The sequence below is a fragment of the Notamacropus eugenii genome, chromosome 2 (genome assembly GCF_028372415.1).
Source record: "Notamacropus eugenii isolate mMacEug1 chromosome 2, mMacEug1.pri_v2, whole genome shotgun sequence".
Classification (NCBI taxonomy): Eukaryota; Metazoa; Chordata; class Mammalia; order Diprotodontia; family Macropodidae; genus Notamacropus; species Notamacropus eugenii.
In genome coordinates this window covers 493,350,580-493,374,261 of record NC_092873.1, presented here as the reverse complement: position 1 = coordinate 493,374,261, position 23,682 = coordinate 493,350,580, and the positions used below count along the sequence as shown (strand labels likewise).

Here is a 23,682-nt window from a genome sequence, read left to right as displayed (position 1 = left end):
AACTATCTCCTGCTACTCTTGTGGGAAAGATTGAGCTGTGGGTTAAAGAGTCATGCAATTAGGTGGATTCAGAACTAACTGAATTGCTGAACTTAGTCGTCTTGCACTGTAATCTGTGTGTCCAAGATGATCTTCATCCTGATGTGCTGCAGCCAGCCATGTTTCCTGTACTGTTCTACTTATTTTGATTCATGACTATTCCCCTAGCTGAGCCTATGACTTCTCGTTCCACTTTTCATCTGCTCCTCTACCAGGTTTCAACTCCACAGAACAAGACGCTCCTCTCAGGATAAGCTCATCACTTTTAAACTCACCACCATGCTTGCTAATTCAAACCTTGAATGACAGCACCTCCTTTAGCCTCCTCTCCCTTCTGATTGGAGGGCAGAAGGATGGAACCCCAAACTCCTCTCAGTGCCATCCTTTATACTGGGCAGAAATTGGACCCTAGCACCCTGCACTTTGCATCTACTGGTCTGCCTGGTTTAGAAGAAGTTACCCTTGGTCTCCCCCACTCCTTTCCTGCCTCTCTTTGTGTGTTGCCACCCCCTCCCACCATTAGACTACAAGTTCCTAGAGGGGAAAGACTATCTTTCCTTTTATCAATTGTACTCCCAGGGCTTATTTAGCCCAGTGCCTGGCACATAGCTGGTGCTTAATAAATGATTATTGGAGTGGATTGGATTTCAGCACATGGATAGCCTATCCATTCCTTGATCACTGCAGTAACCACAGATCCAACTTAAACTAGAAATATGTCTCAGAGAATTTCCTCAGTAACCCAAAGTTCCTGCCACTACCCCAGGTCTAACACCAGCTACTGTTGATAACTACTCATCGTCCTCCTGCCTAAAGGTAAAGACTTCAGATCTAGCTGGGACAAAAAGAGACAAAAGGAAGTCTCAATAGTTCCTAATTAAGTACTGGAGGTAAACTTCTGCTTGTCACTACCTAGTTAGAGTGCAGTCTCCACAAATTAGCTGGAATCTCCCTTTTGATGTGTGTGGAGTACTTCCTAGTAAGATGAAAGTTTCTGAAGGCCAAGGGCTATTTGTTTTTGGTTTGTTTTGTATCCTTAGTGTCTAGTATCTGATAATCAATATTTAAAGAATTAAAAAAAATTTAAATGTATTGGTTAATGTCCACAGCTCTTCAAATGTTTTTAGATTATTAACCTCTTAAATGTTTAACCACATCAACCCATCAAGGAAAAAATTCTTCCCTGGCTTGCAGCACTATGCTGAGTGCTACACCACTTCCCCCAGTCCATGCCAGGCATTAGGTCAGGGACTAAGTCCAGCCCATGATGGGAAGAGGTCCACTCCCATTCTTATCTGAAGGAAATTTTAGGAAAAGGGAAAGGGAGAGGGGGAGAAGGAGGTGAAGGGAAAGGACAACAAATCACTTCACTGAACACATTTCTGCCTGACTTTAAAAATACTTGCCTTATAAATCCAGCTGAAATAAATTTACTGACTACTTCGACTGAAATAGTATTTAGCTTATAGTTCCATGATCCTTCAGGGACATAAAAAACATGAAGTTCTACCAACTGAATAAAATGAGAAGAGTTTGTCAGATAAGAGTATTTTAAGCACTGAAATAACAGTTGAAATTACAAAGAAATAAAACAAGTGTCAATGTTAAAGAATTGAGATTTTAATCAAAAGATCTGACATAAATATTTTCTAAACAAGTATGTCCCTTAAGTTAAATGGAAACAAAAAATGAAGAACTTTTTAAAAGTGGCCTTCACATTTTAAAGGATTTTAACTACATACAGTAGTTAAGTCCAACTCTTAAACGGTATATAATACAAAAATTCATTAAGTTTCTTGTTTCAGATGTTTAACCACACTTACTCAAATTAGCAATGTTACACATAATGGTTAGACTTACATATCTACACACAACAGTTCCTTTAACCCAAACAATAGCTGAAATGGTACCACACAATGGCTATGTTATGGATTGAAAAATTTCTAGAGTAAGGGAAATTAACCCTGGATTTGTGGACTCTCAAGGGATACAAGGATAGATCTCAGAGAGCCTGTAAATTAAAAAATAATATCTTGATAACTGTATTTCAATATAATCAATTTCCTATGTAATCCTATATTTTTCCTTTTATGCACTTAGAAATATTATTCTGAGAAGTTCATAGGCTCTGCCAGATTCAAAGGGGTCCAGGGCACAAAAAAAATGTTAAGAACACCTGCCCTAGAGGCTGAATTTGGCTAGAAATTTAAGCAACATGTATGACATTGTTTCTATGGGCAAATGGGTTCCCTGAACTGAAAAGATTGATAAATATTCCTTCTTTACCTATAATCACTCAAAAAGAAAAGAAAATTTAATATTTCCATAAACCTATGTCATCTTTAATTTTCAGTATGTGAAAAAGAGTACAAAACAAAAGGGACTGAGAGTACCTAGGGGGAAAGTGTCATATGGAAAAAGGATCTTAAAAGTAGGTTAAGGGACAATTCTTGCTCTCCAGGGAACTTGAGGGATCCCACTTTCATCTCCAGACCTGCATATGGGGGTGTTTAAAAGTTAGGTGATGACTCTTCATACTGCTGCTTATGCCTGTATTTCTATTGGTGTTTTGTTATGATGTTTTATATACATATATATGTACTATATATGACCATATATAGTATGCTAGCCTATGAATAGATAGGATATTAAAATTACTACAAACAAAACAATCATTCTTAAAAAACAGGCAAGTCAAATAATAAGATTGCCATATGCCATACATTGAAAATTAAAACATTTTTAAAAATTATTTTAAAACTTTAAAATTTTGATTTGTATATAATTTAATATTTTTAAATAGTATTTGTTACTATTGTCCTTAAGATAAAGCCATGCTAAATGAAATAAATGTGACACAAATACTATATCTAATAAATAATATTATTTAATAAATATTAATAATACTAATATTATTTAATAAATAAATTGCTTTAACACTTTCGATGACATACTGTAGCCAAATTCAAAATAAATATGTCTTATTATCTATCACATATTCTGTAAATAAATAGATAACCACTACAAAAAAACTGTAGTTAATCCATACATCTTTGAGGCTCAGAAGCAATTTTATAACGTAAATGAACAATATCAAATTTCAGTGATAAGTTATCACAGACTTTATTTACATAATTTGTGTTTGTCTTTCATAAACACTGATTTAAAAAACGATGCTGACAAGCAGGTTTAAAAGGCTTTTCATACATAAAGATTTTTTTACCTCCGATGAAGAAGGTCTGCTTGGATTGAATGACGCAGTCATTGGTGCCTCAGTGAGGTAACAGTGACTTTTGATTGCTTTGGGCGGTCTTCTTTTTCATTTAAGCGTTACTTAATGAGAGGGGTCATAACATAGATCCTCTGGGTGACTTAATGACAGCAGTCCATTCATCTTTTGTCTTCAAGTCATGTAAATGCCTGCTAAGAAGAAAAAATATGTAATAAGCGATAAATAAGAGAAATGCAGAGAAGCGTGGGAAGGCTCACGTGAGACCATCATACACACAATAACAACAACGTAAATGTCTCCAACAACAACCACCACAAACAATCCAAAATGAGTGCTGCGAAATCCGAAAGAACAAGCTTGATCCCAAAGAAGAGACACATGAAGGCACCCATCCCCTGTTCCTTCTCAGAGGTTGGAGAGGAGGCCTACAAGTTAGGGAACATTGCCTATAATGTCATTTTTTTCAATATATTAACCAGTTTGGCTGATTTTTCTCTTCTTCCTCTTTTTCTTAAAAATTTTAAAAAAAAATATTGGATGACTTTTCTAAACAGGCAAGTGGGAAAGATAGAAAAGTTTAAAATAAAAGATATTAATAAACTTATTTTAAAATAAAAGTCTGAGAAAAAGATTGAAAAAGTTGATTTAAAACTAGAACTTTTCCCCCCAAGTTTACTAATTTGTTTTCAGTTTTCAATAATCACTTCTGTAAGTTTCAAATTTTCTCCCCCTTCCCCCCCTCCCTCCCCAAGACAGCAAGCAATCTTATATGTGTTCTACTCATACATTCCTATTAAACACATTTTCACATCAGTCATGTTGCAAAGAAGAATTAAAACAAAAGGGAGAAATCAGGAGAAAAACAAAACAAGACATAACAAAGGAGAAAACAGTCACTTCATTCTGCTTTACAACTCCATAGTTCTCTGGATGTGGATGGCATTTTGCATCAGGAGTCCTTTGGAAATGCAAAGCTAGAACTTTTGAATGCAAAAAAATAATGCACACTAAATGAAAAATACCTAGTGAGTGCCAATTCATATGGAGGGAAAACATGTTCTTTACAATTATCACCAAATGATCTAATAAATTTCTTTATTAAGACATGATGAATAATTGATTTAATATTCAGAGAAATTCATCTTCCCTGATTTTCATCAAACAAATGAAACTGTGTGATCTTTTACTTAAAATAGATTTAATTAGTGGAAAATTTAAGTTTGTACAGATAACTATGAGGAAAGCTATCATCAGAATCTCAACCCATGGGTTTCCCTCAAGGCAGATTCCTTTACATCTAAAGGAGTGACTATTTCAGATGAGACTAACAACCCGAAGATCTCCATTAATTTATACTTAAGGCTAAGTAATGAGTTTGTTATCCACAAAGGAAGTTACCACAGAGTACTATATCTAGGCAGTTTCTTACTGATGATAAAGGAACCATACGGATGATTCGTAGAAGTTCTATTGTATACTTTGAACCGCCTGTACCACATTAAAAAAGTTATTTAAGTTCTACATAACTTAATAGTACTACAACCCTGGAGCAGGGTATGGCTTTAAGAATTCCATTTTAAGGACAACAGTGACTGGGTAACTTCTTGGGGGTATTATACAAACTCCTGAACTTGTCTAGTTTGATATGACATGAATCACTGTGTGAATAAAATCAAATCATCCACCTATGTTAAAGTTCAAAATGGGACCATTTGAAAATGACAAATGTTGGAGAAGCTATGGGAAAACAGGTGCTACAAATTTGTACAGGCATTCTGGAAAGCAGTTAGGGAAAGTTCCCCTACAAATTAATATATTGTGCAGACTTCTTGAACAGCAATACCACTATTAGGCCTATATCCAGAGAGAAGGAAGACAGAGGAAAAGGACATTATGTAAATATGTGACATATATTTGTAAACATATAGTATATAAGTAAAAATATACAATATGCACATATATTTTATGTATATCAACTTGGTGTTGGCAAAGAGGTAAAAACTAAGTGAGCATCTACTGGCTAGGCAATGAGCATTGGCATATAAATGTTAATGAAAATGATGAAATGAACAGTTTCAGAGAAATCTGGGAAAATCCATCAGTCACTCAGCAAGCATAAATAAGCACCTACTATATGCCAGGCACTATGATAAACTCTGGGCGTACGAAGAAAGGCAAAAAATATTCCCTCTTCTCAAAGAGGTCAGAGTCTAACAGCATAGTCAATATGCAAAGAACCATATACAAAGGAACTATATCCCCACATGGGCAATGGACTCAACAAGTGCCCAGGGCTGCGGATGCAGTGGCTAGCTCCCATGGGTGTGAGGCAGAAGCAGGTCGTGAACTGATACAGAGCTAAGTAAGCAAAGCCAAGAGAACAATTTATAATAACATTGTAGCAGTGAACAACTCTGAGACTTCCGATTTCTAACCCAATCAAAGGCTAACAATGACTGTGGAAGACCAACAATGAAAGATGCTGACCAGCTCCAGGCAGAGAGGGGATGGACAAAATATGTAAAAGGAGACATATTTCTGGTCATGGCCAATGTGGAAAACGGTTTTGCTTGGCCATGCACATTTTTTACGGAGGTTTTGTTTTTCTTTTTCTCCTAAGGATGAAGAAGGCTGAAGGAAGAGAAAATAAATTCTTATTAATCAAAAATCAATAAATGCAACTGTTCTAAATGATTACTCCTCCTACTGGCTGACATTATTACAGCACCTTAATGTTTGCACAGCATAGCACTTTACACACATTCTATCACCGATTTTTTTTTAAACAAATTGATGAGGTAGGTGTGTTACCTATTACACCAGTTTTATATATGAGGAAACAATTTCAGAGAGGATGCCTGGTTTGCTGAGGGCCACTCAGTTAACAAGTAGCAGAGCCATGATTCCAACACATTTCTGTCTTAACTCCTAAGTCAAGAGTTTTTTGTATCCTTCAAATCCCTGAGAACAGCTATACTGTCTGCTCTGTCCCACCTCGGTAATCATTAAAGAATGTTTATATTCAAAACTATGACAGAAATTTAAAACGCTAAAACATAGGGAAGCTAATGTTACATAGGATTCCTCTGCAGTAGCACAAAACATACTAATAAAAACTATATTTGACATATACACGTATAATATTATATATTACCGTCATTTTTATCAGTCTACATCAACTAGTGTTTGAGTGCCTAAAGGTTACACAGCACAATACTGGGCACTTCTTAATGGCAACAGAATTTAAAAACAGTTCATCTCAAATAGAAAATGCATTGAGGCATCAGCAAATACAAAATAAGTTCAAGGCTGAAGGGATTACGAAATATTCTTTGGAGTAGGTCGTATATGAGAGAATAACCAATAAGAGCAAATCTCATTGTGTCTTTGGAAATTCAGATTTTGTGCCTTGCATGAAGTTAAGAGCGACAGCATAATCAGTTCAGTTCAATTCATGGGTTTATATGCAGGGATGGGGGTGAAGACTCATCCCCATTCCATGGAGAAAGACCATACCAAGCCACATACACCTTCAGGGATAAAACCATCGTCCTTCTGCTTCACTGTTCTGTGGAAGCCATTGCAAAAGAGATAAAAGATTCACCATAACTTCAGAAGATAATATAAACACTTTATGGAAAAAATCAGTGAAAATATCAATTCAAACAAAATTTGATCTAGAGTCTTCAACTGTCAAGTGACACTTCATTCATTTCAAATGGTGTCAAATCCACCCATCAGCACAGGGGCCGGGTCCAGAGGCAACTCCCCCACCCCCAACCCCCAACCAAAATCACTGACTATTCTGCTTACAACTCAACCTTTACAGCCATCATCCTGGGAAGCAAGCCGTGTGGAGGAAACATAGCCTGAGAATTGCTCCTATAGGGTCTACAGCCACAGCTACTAAAGATGCAGAAAAGAATGTTCTTGGCCCCAAAGTCCTTGGCACTGACAAATAGTTCAAGATCAGAAACAAATAGGATTTTAACAGTGGAAATGACATGAAAGAAGGGGCCTTACTGTCTGCTTTGCTGCTCCTCCCTACAGACCACGGACCTTCCCCACTGGGATGTGGGCTCCTTTGCGGTTTACCATTCTATTTGTACACCCAGCATAGCACAATGCTTTGCACTAGTAAGCACTTAACAAATGTTTTATGAATTTTTATACATTCACATTCATTTATTCATTCATATTATTTTTACTCATTCCAATACCAATGAAACTATTTTATGATGTTATGCTAGAGCTTGATGGCACAGTATGTGAGATTATAAGAATTATAATGAGGCCCTGCAACCAACCTTCTTGAGTATGGCCCAAGGTGGGCCAGTTTTGCACCATTCTATACTAGAGTTATTATGATCCCAATGTCATTAAGACAATGTGACAAAAAGAAATATGATGTCAGTATGGGAATCTTTAGTTGGTGAACCTGTATTGTTGTTATTCATACTAGTTTTATAGGTAAATTCTTGGAAACCATTCTTATTATGAAAAGGAGTATTGCTGAACAAATCTCCATTGTGCTTTACCCTACTAACCTATATAGTCATAAGAAATGACTGGAATGGGCTATGAAACATACTACTACTACAATATTATACAAAACTTGGATTAAATAAAGCAGTACATTTTACATTTCTGCATGTGATTAGAAAATAATATTTCAGTGTTTTTAAAATTCATGTTAAATATACTAAGAACCAAATAATACATCCATTTTTCAACTAACTTGAATTCAACTAACAAATATTAAACTAATACTTAAAACATATAGCTACTCAAAATTGTAATTCTAAAGTAAACTTAGGCCTAGACTATCCTAAAGGATAATCAGCTATTTTCAGGTATATTCTACATAGTAATCTATATTTTTCCATGAAGGAAATGACAAGCACTGGTCCAGCCTAGACTGTGGAGTTAGCTTAACTGTAAACTTAATCCAGAGGTTCTTAACCTTTTTGTGTCATGGATCGCCCAACCCCTTTGGCAATCTGTTGAAGCCTATGGCCCCTTTCTCAGAATAATGTTTTTAAATACATAAAATATAATGGATTACAAAGAAAACCAATCATATTGAAATGAAGATGTCTCCTTGAAATTTATCTGCTGCAGACTGTAAATCCCTGGTTAGGAACCTATGATACATAGGACCAAGGGTTGGCAAACTATAACCATCAGGCCAAATCTAGCCAGTTGCCTGTTTTTGTGTCCCAACACCCCCTCCCCCCAAATAAGAATGGTTTTTACAAAGTTTTATTGTGTTTAAAAATGTAAAACAAACAAACAAACAACATTCTTAGCTGAAAGGGGTACAAAATCAGACTGAAGGCTGGATCTGGATGTTACACTGGAGTTTGGAAACTGATATACACTAGAACATAGGCATTTGTTTCAGTAATAGGCCATGTAATCAGAAATACATATGCCTGAGCTACATGAACTGAGATTTCAGCAGTTTTATGAAAGAATATACTTTCACAAAGTTAGGTGAACTGAAACACTGCCCAGAGATTGACCATTTAGAAAGAAATTTTAGCTGGTTAAGTGTGCAAGCTAATTTCCAGGATAAACGTTTCAGAACACGTTAAACCAATTATTTTCATTTTACAGATGAAGAAATTGAGGACCACGGAGGTGAAATAACCTGCTCTAGGATATGGTCCTATTTGCCAAGTGTAAAGTTAAGGAAGTTGGGTTAGATGATCTCTATGGTCCCTTCATTCTCTGGAAGCCCAGGAGATCCTGACCTCTGAAAGCCCAGTAAGTCGGTGGGTAGTTTTGTGCATTGGATTTGAATTTGGCCTCTACCACTCACTCTCAAGTTTCTGTCCCTTTGTACTTCTGGAAGGCTCTACTGCCCCCCACTTCCAACCCTTAGCTTTGCTGACTTTGCTGGGCTCAAATCCCACCTACTCCAGGAAGCCTCTGGGACCCTACTCTGTACACACCTTCTATCTACCTAGTGGTTTCAAATGTGACTTGGAGAGAAGATTCTCCATATCCCCAGTACCTGGCCCCCAGCCCAAGCCAGATAAGTGCTTGCTAACAGCCTGAATCTGGCCTCTGCCATCTCCTCTCTGGGCCTCAGTTTCCTCATATGGCAAACACAAGGATGGGCCTGGATCAGAGCTGGCAAACACACAGCCCACGCGAGGCCCAGATTAAAAGCCTAACTGGGAAATATTTAGCAGAACAGAAATACAAGACAGATAACGTTAACAACTGCGGGGATCCTCACTGAGGATGGAGCTCTATTTGAGTCTCACGTCCCTGGCCCAGGCCACTCCCTGGGATCCTTCTTCCTCTTGGGAGGTGGGTCTGGGGGAGTGGGGGGGTGCAGCGGGGCACCGTGGGGTTCCCAAGAGTTAGGCGCCAATCTTCCCTCTACCACTTATTCTGGGTGAAAAAATAATTTGGAGTATGACGCTTAAATCTGCACCTCAGTTTCCCCTTGTGTCACAGAGCAGCCCTTGTCCCTTTATCTCAAAGAGGATATTGGAGTAATGACCACTCGGTCCCGTGCCTCAGTTTCCCTCGGTGTCAGAGGGGGTGCCGAGGTAAGGACCACTCGGTCCCGTGCCTCAGTTTCCCCCGGTGTCAGAGGGGGTACCGAGGTAAGGACCACTCGGTCCCGTGCCTCAGTTTCCCCCGGTGTCAGAGGGGGCGCTGAGGTAAGGCCCACTTGGTCCCGTGCCTCAGTTTCCCCCAGTGTCAGAGAGGCACTGAGGTAAGGCCCACTTACGTCCCCCCGGGGTCTCAGTTTCCCCCCGGGGAAGAAGGGGCCGCAGGCCTGGCCGGCCTCCCTGGGGCCCGCCGCCCCGCACCGGTCCGGGGGTCCCCCTCAGTCTGCCGGCAGCGCCCCTCCCTCGCCCGCTCCCCCGGGCCAGTCTCGGGGGGGGGGTCCTCGTCCGTGGGTCGGGGTCCGCCCAGCTCTTACCACTGCCCTCCCTCCCGGCCGCTCGCTCGCTCTCTCGGAAGGAAGGCGCAGGGGAGGGAGAGGAGGGGGTTGGGGCGTCGAGCCCGTCGCGCACACGCGCGCGCTCCCGAGGCGCGCCCGGCCCCACCGTCCGCCCGCGGCCCCGAGCGCGCACCCGGCGAGGCGCGCGCCGCAGCCCCCGGAGTCCGGGGGAGGGTGGGGGTGGGGGCGGGGGGGCGCCTGCGGCAGAGCGGGAGCGGAGGGGTGGAGGAGACTCCGGGAGGGGCGGGCGCGGGTGGAGGACCCGGCGCATGCGCGCTGCGAGAGTGGCGGTACTTGGCGGAGCACCGGAAACTTAGAAACAAAGTTCCGAGTAGCACCGCCCCCTCCCCCCGCGCCCCCTCCTCCCGCCCGTCCCCCCGCCCGGCGCGCACACCCTCGGGTACTTATAGGCACCACTCGGCTAGCGCGCCGCCAGACCCAGCGAGCCAGGGAGCGAGCGGACGTCGGCACGACCCCCGCTGCCCGCGGACCACCGACCACCGCCCGCCGCCCGCGGACCCCGCTCCGTGCGCCATGTCCAGCAGCTCCAACGTCGTCGCCATGAGGAAGGTGGTGCAGCAGCTCCGGCTCGAGGCCGGGCTCCACCGCGTTAAGGTGAGCCCCCTCCCCAAATGCCCGCCGCGGCCCCCGGGCCCCACCGCCCCAGTGCCCCCGCGGGTCCCGGCGCGCTCGGGCTCCCCAGTGTCCGAGGCTCCTGGTCCCTCTCCCGACCTCCCGAAGCCCGGGGGGGTGGGTTTCTGGGGTCCTCCTGCCCCGCGTTGCCCCCGAGGAGAAGCCGCTTGCGAGGCTCCTCCCGTCCCGCGGCCGAGTCCTCCCCCTCGGGTCTGAGTTCTTCCGTGTCCTGAGAACAGGAAGAAAAACTTGAGCCGAGCTGTACAGGTTCCACTTTTCTTAAACTACCGTGCACGGAAGAAAAAAATGAGATTCGCCCGCCCTCGGGAGTTTGGGTTTGCTTCTGTTTATGCGGGGGGCCAGGAGGAGGGTCCCGTCCGGGGAGGACCGCGGAGATGGGAGAGAATAAATGGGAAAAACGCGAGCTCCCGGGACGTGGGAGCGCTTGAGGACCTCTACGTTCTTGGGGCCTCCGCCCCCACGCAGTGGAGAGGATGGCAACTTCACCTGGCCGGGCCTCAGTTTCCTTGCGTGTAAAATGAGGGGACTGGGCTCCGGGACTTCTCAGAAACCCGACCCTGCCACGCCCCTCCTAGACAGAATCCACCTTGCCAGGATAGTCTCCTGTGTAGGCTGCCAGTCTGTAGCCCACCCATCCCTTAAGCCCCAGCCCAGGTGCTGTCTCCGCGTGCATCCGTCCTTGATTGAAACCTTTAACACTGTTACATACTAACCATTTTCTAACTATTGCTTATAATCCGACACTTTGTTTCTTATTGCCCTAATTGTTTCGGGCTGATTTTCATTTCTACCACTGGATTGTAATTTGTTAGCTAGCTCTATTATATGTATGCCTTTGTCACTAGGACCAGAGCTAGACGGTAGGGGTAAGGTGTGAAGCTGGTACTTGATACAAAATTTCAATTTACATTCATTATCTTATTTGATTTCCACTGCAACCCTGGTGAGATTGGTTGGCACTTCAGGTATTAGTCTCCTGAGGAAACTGAGACTTAGGTTATTTGCTGAAGGATATTCACAGCTAGTTAAGTCTTGAGAATAGGATTTGAACTCCATTTTTTCCTCAGTCAGCTATTTCTAACTGTTAAGTGGGCAGATTCCAGAATGATTTCGGAATTGTCTTGATTAGACAAGTCTTAAATTGGAATTAGAAGTCATCTGGGATAATTTAGTCCAACCTTACGTGAAAGGTCTTTTAAAGTGGCTGGACATGAAACCAAGCAAAACCACAGTGATGGACATGGTGGAACAGGGGTGGTGTTCAAGGAACTCATGGTCATAGGAGACAAGAGGTAAATTTAACAAAGGAAAGGTGGATAGTGGTGGGAGTAGAATATAAAAATTTAGCAAATTTGAAGTCCAGTTGTGTGAAATGGTGAAGTCTGAGAAGCTGAAGAGGATCATAAGAGGTATTTTGTTCATAAGCAGTATATATAATACTATCACTTAGCATATGCATGCTAGCCTTTAGTGCATATATCCTATTTGAGGTATATGGTGCATTTTGAGGGAAGAGCTGAGGATCACCTAATAACACTTTGTTCTCTATTTATTATAAATAGGTTTCTCAGGCTGCTGCTGATCTGAAACAGTTTTGCCTGCAAAATGCCCAAAATGATCCCCTGCTGACTGGGGTATCTTCCAGTACTAATCCTTTCCGGCCCCAGAAAGTCTGTTCATTCCTGTAGCAAGATGATCTTAAGCTACTTGGGAAGGGTAAGTTACCTTAAAAATACAAAGGAATTAACTTGTTTTTACTTAATTCCTTTGTTGAGCTCAGTTCCCCATATGTGTCTACCTGCACCTTTTCCCAATTGGTTCTAGTTCTCTCTACTGAAGTAATGTAATATCTAATTACACTCTTCTATTTAGCTGTCTTACCAATTCAAGATGAACATTCTTTGGTTAAGTATACACTAAAAACTGGCCCAAGAACACCATTACTGATTTTGGCTGCATGTGAATTATTAATGCAGCAAAATGCCAAGTTCTGAATTCAGAAAAAAATTGAATTTTCTAGAATTGAGTTAATCACCTTAGTTAGATAGTGAGCCAGAGGATTAGGAAACTAATGATTAGAAGTCAAACAAAAAAACTTAATTATCAGTTCCATATAAATTATTGCATAGAGGCATTTAAAACTGCAGGTTTAAAACTAAGTGACCCTGACAATCTAATATCTTTTTGTGCATACTGAAGCTTAAAATGACACAACCTGGTTGCTTTTTTTTCCCAGTTAACTTAAAAATAGCCAGGAAGAAAATCCTATCAACTAAAATAGCCAAGGAAATAGTTCAATAGCATTAGCTAGAAGAAAAATAAGCAGCCTTAGTCTGTATTTGAATTTTTCTTGTGTAAGGAGTATTAACAGGTCCACCCTTTATAGAATTCTGAAATCTTCAGTGTTCAGGAAGTTGTTTCCTGAAAATACCATGTTCTAGTTGTACCCTCCCTGCTTGAACTCTCTTTGTAATATGGGAGTGTACAATCAGAAGCCCATATGTGTAGATTACCATGTGTTTAAAAAGGAACCACTGCAACTGTATAAGATGCTGTGACACCAATAGAAAGTATTTTTAATACAAAGGGTTTTTTCCACTACTAGTCACAATAGCATGTTCCTCATTTAACATTGTGTTAGAATCCAGCTCCATTCACAAATGAATGAATAACGGGTATACAATAAGTTACTTGGTTCTTGTAACTCTTAGAGGCACTTGCCCTTTATTACACAGGGTTAGACTCTGCTTATGATTTGTTAAAAGTTCACAAAGACACAGCAGGAATTAGAATCCCTATCTTCTGACTCAGTACAAATACTTTATCCTACATTTTGAGTGTGTTCTAGGATTGCTTGTTTTTATAGTTAAAACATGTGAATGTATTCTTTAAGAGTAATTGTTCTCCTGTGTAAACTTTTTCTTTCAGATCTCTGGATCCAATCTTCATTTGTGGATCTGTGACGTGACGTGACGTTCTGTGATGTGAATTGTGTCTATTCAAAGGAGAGAGTTCTGAAGCCTGCACAAAAATTTAATCTATATGTGTAACAATGTGCCAAGTTAATCATCCAAATTTCAGCTTGTGTCAGACTTTCTCATCTACCTCTCCGAATTTTCATTTCATTTCTGTTTTGTACACTGGCAAGAATACAAATAAAGTATTCAGATGAAAATCACATTTTTGTAGTTCTTTAAGGGTTAATAATGGGTTTCAAAGATGCACAGGGTAAATAGAAAATACTCTAAGGGAAATAAAAGAATCAGAGTAAACTTGAAAATCAGATGTAGTATATTTAATTCAATGTACATAAACTTGATCCAGTACGTAGAGGCTATGCTTTGAGTTATTTCTGTAGTGGGGAAAAAGCTCTGCTGAATGATTAGATTCTCTCTTCTGTTCCCTATCATACCAATGTCACAGAATATGCAATTGCATATCACCTATTTAATGGATAGATGCAAAGAGATTCTTCTAAAGACTTGGTACATGACCCAGTACTAGAATCTTAGTTTTTGGACCAAGTCTAAGTCTCTTTTCAGCTACTCCACAAGTTTTCTGTTTCCTTCACTGGACAAATTGACTTTAAAAAAAAGTTATTTCCAGCTCTTAGTACAAGGTGAAAGTTACAAAAAAATGAATATATTAAAGAACATAGTCCAACATTTCTTTATTATTACTATACAAAGCTGATAAATTTAAAAAAATAATCCATCAATGAATGGAACTTCACTGACAAACATATAAGGCTGAAAAGTGAATGTCTTCAGATGAGATCTCTTCAGTCAAAAATAACAAAGTTCAAAACAGGTGATGTCCAATCCTGCTTTCTCAATACTTCATAAATGAAATTTCCTTCTACTTGTGTCCATTTCACGGGGCTAAAAATTGAAACAAAAAAATGGCTGAAGTAGAACGCATAGGTACAAGAGTAAAAACAGTTTAAAGTTAATAGAAATAAATTTTAAAATGCAAACAAAATTAAAGCTAACAAAATCTATAGCAGATACACATACGAGAAGAGGTCTATATTTAGTGGTATTAAAGCCTTGGTTGGATATCAAGTCAAAAGAAGCTGTTTCCCCATTAACTAAAAAATTAGGTGTAAGCCAAATTAGTCTAAGCCATAATAAATAATCTTGTTAAAGCAAAACTTATTGCCTAAAATAAGTGTTGCTACTTGATTGTCCAAAAGAAGCTGTTTCAGATTACTATTACCTTATACAATTTTCAAATCAAGTATTTCTACAGAGCTTTAAAAGAAACTGGTCATAACAGAATATTTTAATGTCTATTCTAGAGATTTCATGATAGAAAGCTGCATTAATATTAGTTGTAATCAAATAAGGCTGCATTTAAAAAACTTTCAATTAGATATCCTTAAAAATGCACATTATTTTGTGTCTGCTTTTTGTTGGAAAGTACTTGAACGTTTGGTTGCAACATGGAGGTCTGCAGTTTCCGTTGATCCTCTAGATGGGTATCAGTCATTTCTGACCTTAAGGGTATTTTGATTTGGGTTAGGTAAAAGAACATAGATTCACAGCAATAATTGGTTGAAAAGCAAGAAACAGTTTTTTAGGCATGTTACTGAAGGAAGGCGTGATACTACACTGCACTTTCTCATATTTCAACTGGATCTTTCTTAGCATCAAACAATGACTTTAAAATGTCATCTACTGAGAGCTCAATCAATTACACCTGTAGTTCTTTAGGTGCCTTGGTGACATCAACTAGATGAGGCTGAAATGCTAATTTGAGTGTGATGTCATGATTCTCAAGGTCAGTGAGTCTTTCACTATATTCTCCAATTAACAGGTCTACAACAGCTGCATATTCTTCAAATGATTCACATATGCCATCCTGCTCGTCAATGACCATGTGCTCACTGGGGAAAATGTTCATCTGAAATTTCCTTATGAAAGAAGAGTTTTGAAAAAAGAAGGCTTTTTTTTTGAAATGTATGGATTGTTTTTTGCCACATATATAGACTTAGTTTTACTCTGCAAAGAAATATTCAAGTTGTTTTGTTTGACATGATATCACACAGAAATGCAAAACTCTTATAGAAATTTTCTTTCAAAATTCACATGGCTGATTGTGCTCTTCAGAAAATTTATCTGTTCTCACAGAGATAAAATTTAGGCTAACACCTGTCCCTGCGATAGCCAACACACTTGAGAATGATGTGGCAAACAGACACTGAATACCTCATTTTTCAACTTTAGCATGTTATGAAACTGACAATGTTGCATTTACACAAATATAGTTAACAATACTTATAACTTGTTGCAAAGTGTCAATTAAAATAGTTTTTGCACAAAGATTTTGCTGTGGTAAGATACAATGAAAAGAATGGAGAGCATCTGAATCTGTTAATACTTTTTTAATTTGTGCAATAAACCCTGTCATGGAAGGTGCACCTTCTGTACATTCACTGAATTTACCAAATTCAGTCCAACTTCAAGACATTTACCTTGAAAGTTGTTGGAAGATATCTATTCCCCATATTCTGTTCCCAAGAGTGTCCAAAGTGAGTAACTCTTTGTAGTAAAGAAAATCTTCTCTAATGACACAAATGAATTATAAAACATGTGCCAAGTCACTGGTATCAGCTGATTCATTCAAAGCAATTGAATATATATTTTCCTTTTTATTGTATAAAGTTATTCTGTTAAGCTGAAGGCTAATTCATGCTGCTGATCAGTTATGGTTCTCCTTGAAAGAGGTAGTTGTTTGTACTTGGAAATGTTACTGAAATATACTGGAAAGTATTATATTACTTTGATAATGCATTCTTTCACAACGTTTACATCACTGAATGGCTTTCCATCCCTCCCCCCCCCCCCCAAGTGTATAAACTACTTTATAAATTGCTTCCGTGGCATTATTTCCAGGTCTTATAGCTGCCTGAAACCACGTCTTTGCTTTTGTTTTTAATCTTTTAATTTCTGCATTATAACCTTTTGCAGCTCTTCCTCTAATTTAAAATATTTGTGGTCCTGATGAATGTTATAACGCTGATAAGCATTGGATTTCTTTAATGTTAATATTGCAGTATCACAAAGCGAGCAAATCATCCTTTAGCAGAAACAAGATAATATTTCAATTCCCAATGTACATTAAAAAAATCTGTTTTCTTCCTTCAGCTCTCTCTAGGTCTTCTTTAACAGGATGGGCTGCAACTATTCACAAATTCCACTTCAAACAGAAACACTGTGCACTATTGTCAAAAGCTGATAACAGACTGGTGTACTCGACCCCGACAGACTCTCACCAATCAGCCTCATGTGGTAGTGGTGCCAGTTGGGTGGGGAAAGTTAGAATTAAAGAATGAGCATAGCAGTAGTCAATTTAGTCCTTATGGCTTACGAATGTTCTAATTGTACCGGTCAATCTGAGAGGATTATTTTGTTGGAACTTATTTAATTCTTTTGTATTTTAAGTAGGTTCATTATAAAATGAAATTATAAAAGACAAACAAAAATATATTAATAAATATAAAAGGATTTGTTCTGTAAAATTTGGATTTAGTCAAAAGGCCACATTTAAGGACCTAGAAGGCCCAAAGGTTTCCCACTCCTGCTTTATCTTTTTATCCCATCCAAATTGACAAGAGAGTTTAGGATTCTAGAACAGAACTCATCTCTAAAGCTAAAAAAAAAAATCACTTAGAAGAGGGTTTCCTTCTTGTTTCATGATTTCAAAACTGATTGATCAACTAGTATTTCAGGACTGTAACACATACCTTATGAACCCATTCATATTCTCCATATTTAGAATCAAAGGTTCCTTTTTGAAGAGATCTCAATTTTAAGGTAAAACGCGGTCCAAGTTCTTGAATTCCCACCTTCTTTTCACTCTTAAAAAGGTATCTTGAACAATAAAAGATTAATAAAATAAGTTTTACATGTACCTTTAACTAGAAGTTAAACCAGCTCTTAGTTTCTTTCCATACCAGAAAGAACTGAGCCTAAGTATCTTTGAGATGGACAGCACCTCCAAAGGTCTTAGATGAACTCTACCTGAATCACAAATCTTCCTTCTTAACATGTAACCTTCCAGCCTTCACTAGATATCACTATTATGAACAGAAACCTGCTACCTCTTGAGGCAGTCCATTTCAATTTCTATTCAGTTTTAAGAGTTTAAAATATTTCCTTAAATCTGGCTTTCTGTAATTTCTATCCGCTGGTCCTAGGCCTGTACTCAGGCTGAGCAAAATAAATCAAATTTTTCTTCTACTTTCATGGCAACACATTTTTCTCTCCACCATAACCTAGCTGCCTTTCTCTGGACTAATTTCTTCCTGCTCATGCCACTCTTTCTTAGTACTGAAAACAGTCTCACTCCAGATGCTATCTAACTAGAGAAGAGTACAGTAAGACTGTCACTGCCCTCATTCTAGACACTATACCTCTATTAATGATTACTAAAATTGTATTTGTTTGGGAGGTTGAAGGAATATCATAATAAACTATTAACACTTACTTAGCTTAGTTAAATAAAACTATCTAGCCATCTATCCCCAATTTATATGGTTGATTTAATGACCATAAAGGCTAGATTTTATCTTATTAAATTTAATCTGACAAGATTCAGCCCATTGCTCGTCTGACAAAATCTTTTGAATCCTGATTCTCTTAACCAAGAGTTCCATTTCCAGCTTTTACGTCCTCTAAACGAATATCATGTATGTTGTCCTTCACGTCCTTTTCTGATAAAAATATTGAACTGAATGGGGCCATGGACAATTATGAAGCATGACACTAGAAATTATGCCCTCGAGGGCTCTATTAAACTCCTATTCAGCTTTTAAAGTCTACTTTTTTCAGGCCTTCACTCTATCTACAATCCAATCAAACTTGCTCCAAACCTTGTTTTCCTCACCTATGTCTGGAATGTATCCACTCCTCACTCACCCCTTTCTTACAATTTCCAGTTTCCTTCAAGGCTAGCTCAAGTACCAATTTATATGCTTTGTATATGTCTTGTATCTATACACAGCCCACATATGTATAGTCTCTCTTAATTGGATGTAAGCAGAGACTCTTTTGTCTTTGTTGTTCCAGAACCTAGTATCTGGCACACAGAAGAACTCAATAAACAGTTGCTGGTTGACTTTCTGGAGAAGGGAAGGCCTGGAGGCTAGGATAAAACGTATGGGGTTGTTGAAATAGTCTAGGTAAAAAGAAGTGGAGAGAAAGGAACAGATACAAAAGATGTTGTGGAGGCAGACTCAATGAGATAAGAGTGAGGGGGAGTGAAGGGTCAAAGATGACCCCAGCACTGTGAATCAGGATGACTAGAAGGGGGTACCCTTGACAGAAGTAAGGAAGTCTGAAGGAAGGGGAAGATATGTGTTCTGTTTTATATATAATGATTGAGGATACCCCAGGACATCTGATTAGAAATACCCAAAAAGCAACTGGTGATTAAAGGTGAAAACTCGTGAGAAACTGGGGCGAGGGGGGGCAATATATTACCTAGGAAGGTTCCAAAAAGGAAAGGAAAAGAAGGTAGTGTTAAAACAGTTAGTAAGACATGGGAAACATGAGTACGAAAAGAAAAAGGAAGGTGGCTGTGACTATCAAGGTGACAGCGGGGCAATGAAGTGAGGATAGTGACAACTCCAGAGCTAACCGTGGAGGCCCAGAAATCCGTCACAGCAATTCTACACAAGAGCTACTAATGAGAAGGACAAAGGACTCAAATCTTCAATTTCAGCAAATACAGAGAGAAGAGTGAGTTCTGCATTGACAAAGATAGAGTATATGCTAATTCTATTTCTACCACAGCCAAGTACCTTACCTATGCTCAAAATGCAGAATGATCTCCCTTAGAAAAATAACTCAAGGGGTTCTATGTGATCAAGGAGAATGAAGGGATTTGTTAAAAATAAAAACAAGGAAGGGCTTCCCGGTCAAGACAAAGAAAAAAGGATCTCGAGAAACAGAAAATAAAGCTGCCCAAGAAAATAAGACAGAGGCAAAAGGAGAGTAGATGTAAAGCTAAGAAATGGTTTTGAGAGTCTTCCAAGTAGAGAGGAAGGTGAATTCCCTGAGAAGGATGCAGCTGCCTGTCCTCTAAAGGATAATAGCAAAGATCTACCACAGGAGCTACCACAAAAAACACTCTGGAAGGGACTGAGGAAGAAAAGAGGAACAGGAACTGAAAAAACTCTTTGTCGGCCTGAAACAACACAGAAAGGTCCTCCTGGTGCCATCATCTAGGATGGGACAAAGACCTTCCTAAGACTTATTAACCCAGATAATTCACTTGCCACTTCTAGAGAATTCTATGGACACAATACTGACATACAGGATCTAGAAAGCACTGCTAAAGATGACAGTCTTAGGGAAGAACCTCAGGAGCCTAAACATTTTGGTCACTGTTCTCAGATCAGAAGAAATACCTTCTGAAGAGAACAGCAGATTTGATAAATGATTCTCTCATTAAAGACATGGTGCCAGCGAAAAGTATTTCCATTTCAATATCATACCATAAAAAATAGGAATGACAAGCTCCTGGTCCTGAATGGAATCTACCTAATAATATCTGGTAAGAGTATTTTCAAAAGGCTTTAAGCTAAAATGAAAGGCAAAATGAAGGTAACTATCTATGTATATCCACCAAGTGAGAAACTCTAAAGAGTAGCTACCATGTAAGATGAAGAAAAGCAATAGACAATCCCCAGTAGTTCAAAGGAGAAAAAATCCAAGGAAGGAGCTAACAGTAATATTGATGGTTTTAGCTCTCTACAGCTGTCTATGAATATATGCACAATATATGGGTAAGAAGAGGAACTAACAAATAAAGAATTGCACAAAAAAAAAAGTATTAACAAATCCAATAATCTGGCCACAAAGTTGGCCAATAAGCACTGGTGGGACGACACTGATAACTGGCACATGATTTGAAAGGCACAAAGGCTTGAGTTATTTTGCTTCAGCTTTTTCTTCGAAGAAGAATGACCTGTGGACTAGAATAGAGAGAATAAAAAGGAGTAATGGGGAGCTGATATCCAAGATTAGGAGCAGAGAGTAAGACAATCCCTCTCTGTCCAAGAGGTGTTCACGTTTCCAGGCCAAGATATCCGTCAGCACTAAAATTGGCAGATGTGCCTACTGAGCTATCAGTGATCTCTGAAAGATCATGGAGAACAAGAGAGGCCAAATAGGATTGGAAAATGGCAAAATTTTCCAATTTTTAAAAAAGGTGCAAACTGTAGAACTGTGGCCCTACCTTCAATTCTTGACCAAATTTTATAGACAATGCAATACTTAATAAAGGGCTTAAAATAAAAAAGAGGCCAGCATTATTTCATCAAGGACAAGTTATGACACACAAAACACGCTTACTTCACTGTCTGTGTTACTAGACTTGTAAATCAAGAGAATGCTTTCATTTACCTAAATTTTAGCAAAGCTTCTGAATAAATGTCCATCTTGTTTTGGAGGATAAAATGTAGAAATGTGAGTAAGATGACAATATAGTAAGGTGAATTCAGAAATGGTTGAATGGCCAGAATCAAAGAGTAGTCACTAGCAGTTTGATATCACTTTGGAGACAGGTATCTGATGAAATTTACCAGGGATGAGGGCATGGCTCTGAGCCAAAGGGCACAGATGGCATGTTTATCAAATTTGCAGACAATACAAAATTAGGTAGGTAGTTTACTAGAAAACAAAGTTAAGATTCCAAAATATCTTCATAGACAACAATACTGGGTAAATTTCAACGAGTGATAATCAGACCACATTAGAATACTGTGTTCAGTTCCAAGGGCCACATTTTGCAAAGGATATTGATAAGCTGAGGAGTATAAGGAGTATAAGGAAACCAAGTACATAACACATAAAGATGGGCTAAAAGAACTGTTTAGCCTGGCAAAAAGGAAAATTCAGAGAGGACATTATTAATGGGCTGTCACATTAAAAAAAGGAATAGCCTTGCTATTTGGTCCTAGAGAACAGGACTAAGAGGAATGGGCAGAAGTGTCAAAGAGGTCAATTGAGGCTCACTGTGAAAAGGCTATCTCAGAAGGGAGTGAGCTCCTTTTTATCAGGTGTCTTCACACAAGGACTAGATGACTACTTGTTAAGGATCTTATTAAGCTAAAGTTTTGATCAGAACAGTCTTTGAGCTCCCAATTCTGAGACCTTGTGATACTTGAAACATAATTAATAGAAAAAAAGACAACATATGTCAGGTCTTTTGTAACTGTGAAAGGCCATGTAAATATCAGTTTTTATTAATATTCTTGAAGTACATCGATTCTAATTAAATCTCTTATTATTATATAACTGAAAATTTACCTGTGAAATCTGAAAAAGATGTAATCCCGCTGATTATGAAATGTTGCAACTTGCCTTCCAATAAACTGAGGATCATGGGGGAAGAGAGAAGCAAACATACGTCCAATGGAATGACCCAGTCTTGTTGTAAAATTATTCAGAATTACTTCAGGTGAATGTTGGGTGGGTTCTTTCCCTTTCCTCTGGAACAATTTCGCAGAATTACTACAGGATAAGAGAGCTAACACAGTTTTAGCCATAACTGTATAGCACACACTAAGCTTTCTTTAATTTTCATCTTAAAATGATTCAAGAAAAGCAATGTTCATTCCAATGTCAAATAAGTATTCAAAATAAAGTTAAAGTATTTATTTTCAAAGAATAGCTTAGTAGATTAATTTAAGATCTGCAACTGTACATTTTGATAGTCACTTCAGTCTAAACCAGAGACTGAAAAAATGGGCACTCAGCATGGATGTTCCCTCAAATTACTTAAAGATTAAAGGTCCTTTCCACAGAAAGACAGGGTAACTCTCATTGTCAGAGTGTCTTTATTTTTATGAAAACTTGGGACAAAAGGAAATGTTATATTTCTAATACTTATAAAAATAAAAATGGAACATTATAATTTGCACACTCCTAAAAATTAGAAAAATGGAATGGAAGCAATTAAAAAGCTGTTCCCTGGTGAAGAACAAAACAATGCATGCTTCAATAAGAACAGAAAAAGTTTTCTGTAAGTACTGTTAAGAGGGATACAATTTAGAAGTACGCATGGTAATGTTTCAAGCAAAGGGAGAAACAAAAAACTTACCTTTATCTCTTTGCGGAGGCGAACACTGCTCATTCTAAAATGAGCAGTTGGGCCATGAGGCAAATGACTTAAAACAAGTCCATCTGATTACAAAATTAAGAATGAATAGAAACGGAACTGCTTCAAACACTGCAATTTATGAAACTAGTCCCCTAGATACTTAGAATACTTACAATCTTTATCTTGTTTTCTTTGAAACTGGGGCTGAGGATGGGGAGAGACAATAAGTACTTGCTAATTGAAAAATAAAATAAATTGGAAAAAAATAAACTATTCTAATCTTACTACTGAATCACTTTTCCAAATACATAAAAATATCTCCGCTTACAAACTGGCATGTGGAAAGTCAATCTAAAAATACATATTTCTATACACACAGACTATATAAATCACTATGTTCCTGGCCCCATTCTCTGACCTCGCAGCCATTACTTACAACATACAGATATCATGACAATGAGTAAGCATTTACTAAATACCTCCTATGTGTGCTAAATCCTAGGTGAAGTATGACCCCAAGGGGCTTATTTGTGCAATGAATTCTAATGTTGCTACATGGCTCATCAGTTTCAGTGGAGAGATGAATGATGCCAATGCTCAGTAACCTTGGTCAGCCTAGGAGTTGTCATCTTCCTCCTTTCCACTTTCTTCGCTGATAGGTCTCAAAGAACTGGACTTT

General features: G+C 38.9%; 3 protein-coding genes across 11 annotated transcripts in view; 1 reads left to right on the top strand and 2 right to left on the bottom strand.

The window, feature by feature from the left end:
- SPATA1 (spermatogenesis associated 1) overlaps positions 1-3,981 on the bottom strand; it is a 72,031-nt gene extending 68,050 nt beyond the window's left edge. For 2 of the 8 annotated variants that reach the window (XM_072648875.1, XM_072648869.1), the window contains exons 1-2: positions 3,263-3,978; positions 1,446-1,552 (exon numbers count right to left, since the gene is read on the bottom strand). In XM_072648875.1, coding sequence (XP_072504976.1) covers positions 1,446-1,552; positions 3,263-3,304 — 149 coding nt within the window. In that variant the 5' untranslated portion in view covers positions 3,305-3,978. Of the gene's footprint in view, positions 1-1,445; positions 1,553-3,262 lie in introns of all 8 variants that reach the window. The other 6 variants (XM_072648871.1, XM_072648872.1, XM_072648873.1 and 3 more) reach the window with 6 other exon arrangements.
- Positions 3,982-10,413: 6,432 nt separating this feature from the next.
- Positions 10,414-14,070, top strand: GNG5 (G protein subunit gamma 5). The gene is made up of 3 exons (XM_072648879.1): positions 10,414-10,853; positions 12,455-12,608; positions 13,821-14,070. The coding sequence occupies exons 1-2, from the start codon at positions 10,773-10,775 to the stop codon at positions 12,578-12,580; spliced, it is 207 nt and encodes a 68-aa protein (XP_072504980.1). The 5' UTR covers positions 10,414-10,772; the 3' UTR covers positions 12,581-12,608; positions 13,821-14,070.
- A 102-nt stretch (positions 14,071-14,172) lies between these two features.
- RPF1 (ribosome production factor 1 homolog) overlaps positions 14,173-23,682 on the bottom strand; it is a 32,191-nt gene continuing 22,681 nt past the window's right edge. The window contains exons 6-9 of one of the 2 annotated variants that reach the window (XR_011975715.1): positions 23,004-23,086; positions 22,211-22,414; positions 17,641-17,767; positions 14,173-14,773 (exon numbers count right to left, since the gene is read on the bottom strand). Coding sequence is in view for 1 of the 2 variants with exons in the window: in XM_072648878.1 (XP_072504979.1) it covers positions 14,732-14,773; positions 17,641-17,767; positions 22,211-22,392; positions 23,004-23,086 (434 nt within the window). In the remaining variant the exon portion in view is untranslated. The remainder of the gene's footprint in view (positions 14,774-17,640; positions 17,768-22,210; positions 22,415-23,003; positions 23,087-23,682) is intronic. The other variant, XM_072648878.1, reaches the window with a different exon arrangement.